The 1,872-nt window shown below is 55.0% G+C and overlaps 1 protein-coding gene across 2 annotated transcripts; it reads left to right on the top strand.

Moving 5' to 3' along the window:
• Positions 1-804: 804 nt before the first annotated feature.
• On the top strand, positions 805-1,668 carry C5H1orf68 (chromosome 5 C1orf68 homolog). Of its 2 annotated transcripts, XM_053590351.1 has the most exons (2): positions 805-894; positions 994-1,668. In XM_053590351.1, exons 1-2 carry the CDS (start codon positions 805-807, stop codon positions 1,666-1,668), a joined length of 765 nt encoding a protein of 254 aa, XP_053446326.1. The 2 variants fall into 2 exon arrangements, with proteins under 2 accessions (XP_053446326.1, XP_053446325.1); XM_053590350.1 differs by having other exon boundaries at positions 805-1,668.
• Positions 1,669-1,872: the final 204 nt, after the last annotated feature.

The raw sequence follows: 1,872 nt of genomic DNA on the forward strand, positions 1-1,872 counted from the left end.
GACATGGCGACCCAGGAAGCCCAGCCTGGGTGCAGTTGGAGTGGAGTGTGTGGGAGGGAGAGGCAGTGAGAAGTAGATGCTGAGGACTCCACTGATGGAGGTGGACAGCTGGGCTAGTGGGAGCACGCAACCTGGGGTGCGGGAGGAGGGGGTAGGCGCAAGCTGAGGACTCACCCCTCCCCTGACTACAGGTGTGTAGTCTTCTCTTGGTTTATTGTGCAAATGAGGAGAAGTGATGGTCCAGTAGGTCCAAGGAGCAAAAGGTGGAAACTTGCTCAACTTTGGCCATGTTCTTTGCACCTGTCAGGCACAGCTTGAGGCTTGTTTTAGCTCAGGATCTTCTGACATAAATTTGCCTTTCCTGGGAGGGAGGAAGAAGGAAAGTCACCTGGAAGAGAACTGATGGCAGAGAATTTGTGGCAGGGGGAAGCGAATTGGGGAACAGCAATTTCTCAGGGATAATTTGCAATATTAGATGGAAGTAAGAGGAGAGGAAGCTAGCAGAGTTGAGTAGAAATGCAGACATCACTCTTTCAAGCTCTTCATTTCTTATTATAGAGACTGAGCCCAGAGGCAAGCAGAGACTAGGCAAGTGAAGCTACAAGTGCTGAGCCTAGAGACACTGGCTCTGAGTCCAGCCTTCTGCCAGGGGTATATTCCCTTAGTGTCTGAGGCTTTCTCAGAAAGGCCACAGCTTACAGATCACTCTATCCAAAGAGGTTGCTGATGGCCTTGCTTGAAACCTTCCTAGTTTCACACTTCTGATGAAATTTTTCTTTTCAGATTTTACAAAACCACAGGAAAATGTGTGACCAGCAGAAGCAGGCACAAGTATTCCCATCTTGTGTGAAAGGCTCTGGACTGGGGGCTGTGCAAAGTACCCAGGGTGCCTCAGTGAAAGGCCCAGCTCCTGGAGAGATGCAAGCCATTGGTGGGACAGGCCTTGCTCAGGCCTCTGCTCAAACCTATGTGAAGTGCCTGGCTCCCTGCCAGACCACGTATGTCAAATGCCCAGCTCCCTGCCAGACAACCTATGTGAAGTGCCCAGCTCCCTGCCAGACCACATATGTGAAGTGCCCAGCTCCCTGCCAGACCAAGTATGTGAAGTGCCCAGCTCCCTGCCAGACCACGTATGTGAAGTGCCCAGCTCCCTGCCAGACCACATATGTGAAGTGCCCAGCTCCCTGCCAGACCACGTATGTGAAGTGCCCAGCTCCCTGCCAGACCACATATGTGAAGTGCCCAGCTCCCTGCCAGACCACGTATCAGACCACGTATGTGAAGTGCCCAGCTCCATGTCAGACCCAAATGTACTATGTCCAGTGCCCTTCTCCCGGCCAGAGCTCCTGTGTCCCAGCTCCTGCACAGGGCTCAGCCTCCCAGGCCTGTGCTTCTGACCCATGCTCTGCACCTTGCTCCACCAGCTATTGCTGTCTGGCTCCCCGGACCTTCGGGGTGAGCCCCCTGAGACGCTGGGTCCAGCGGCCCCAGGATTGCAATCTGGGATCGTCTGGTTGTTGTGAGAGCTCCGGGGGCTGCGCCTCCGGCTGTGGCTGCGGCTGTGGAGGCTCTGGGTGCTATGGCTCTGAATGCTGCTGTTTGGGAATCATCCCCATGAGGTCCCGAGGTCCTGCATGCTGTGACCATGAGGACAACTGCTGCTGCTAAACATAGGACAGCGGGCTGCGGAACTCCCGGTGCTGTGGTGCCCTCCTGCAGTCTGCCAGCCTGCGCCCCTTCCCGTAATCCCAGCAGTGTAGACCCTTCCTCAAGGCAGCCTGCCAGAGTTAGCGCAGCCCCCAGACTTTGGCAAGAATAAAGCTCTGATTGCAATTCCTGGCAACCTCCTGTCTGTTTCTTTGGTCGGCGTTT

The sequence above is a fragment of the Nycticebus coucang genome, chromosome 5 (genome assembly GCF_027406575.1).
Source record: "Nycticebus coucang isolate mNycCou1 chromosome 5, mNycCou1.pri, whole genome shotgun sequence".
Lineage (NCBI taxonomy): Eukaryota > Metazoa > Chordata > Mammalia > Primates > Lorisidae > Nycticebus > Nycticebus coucang.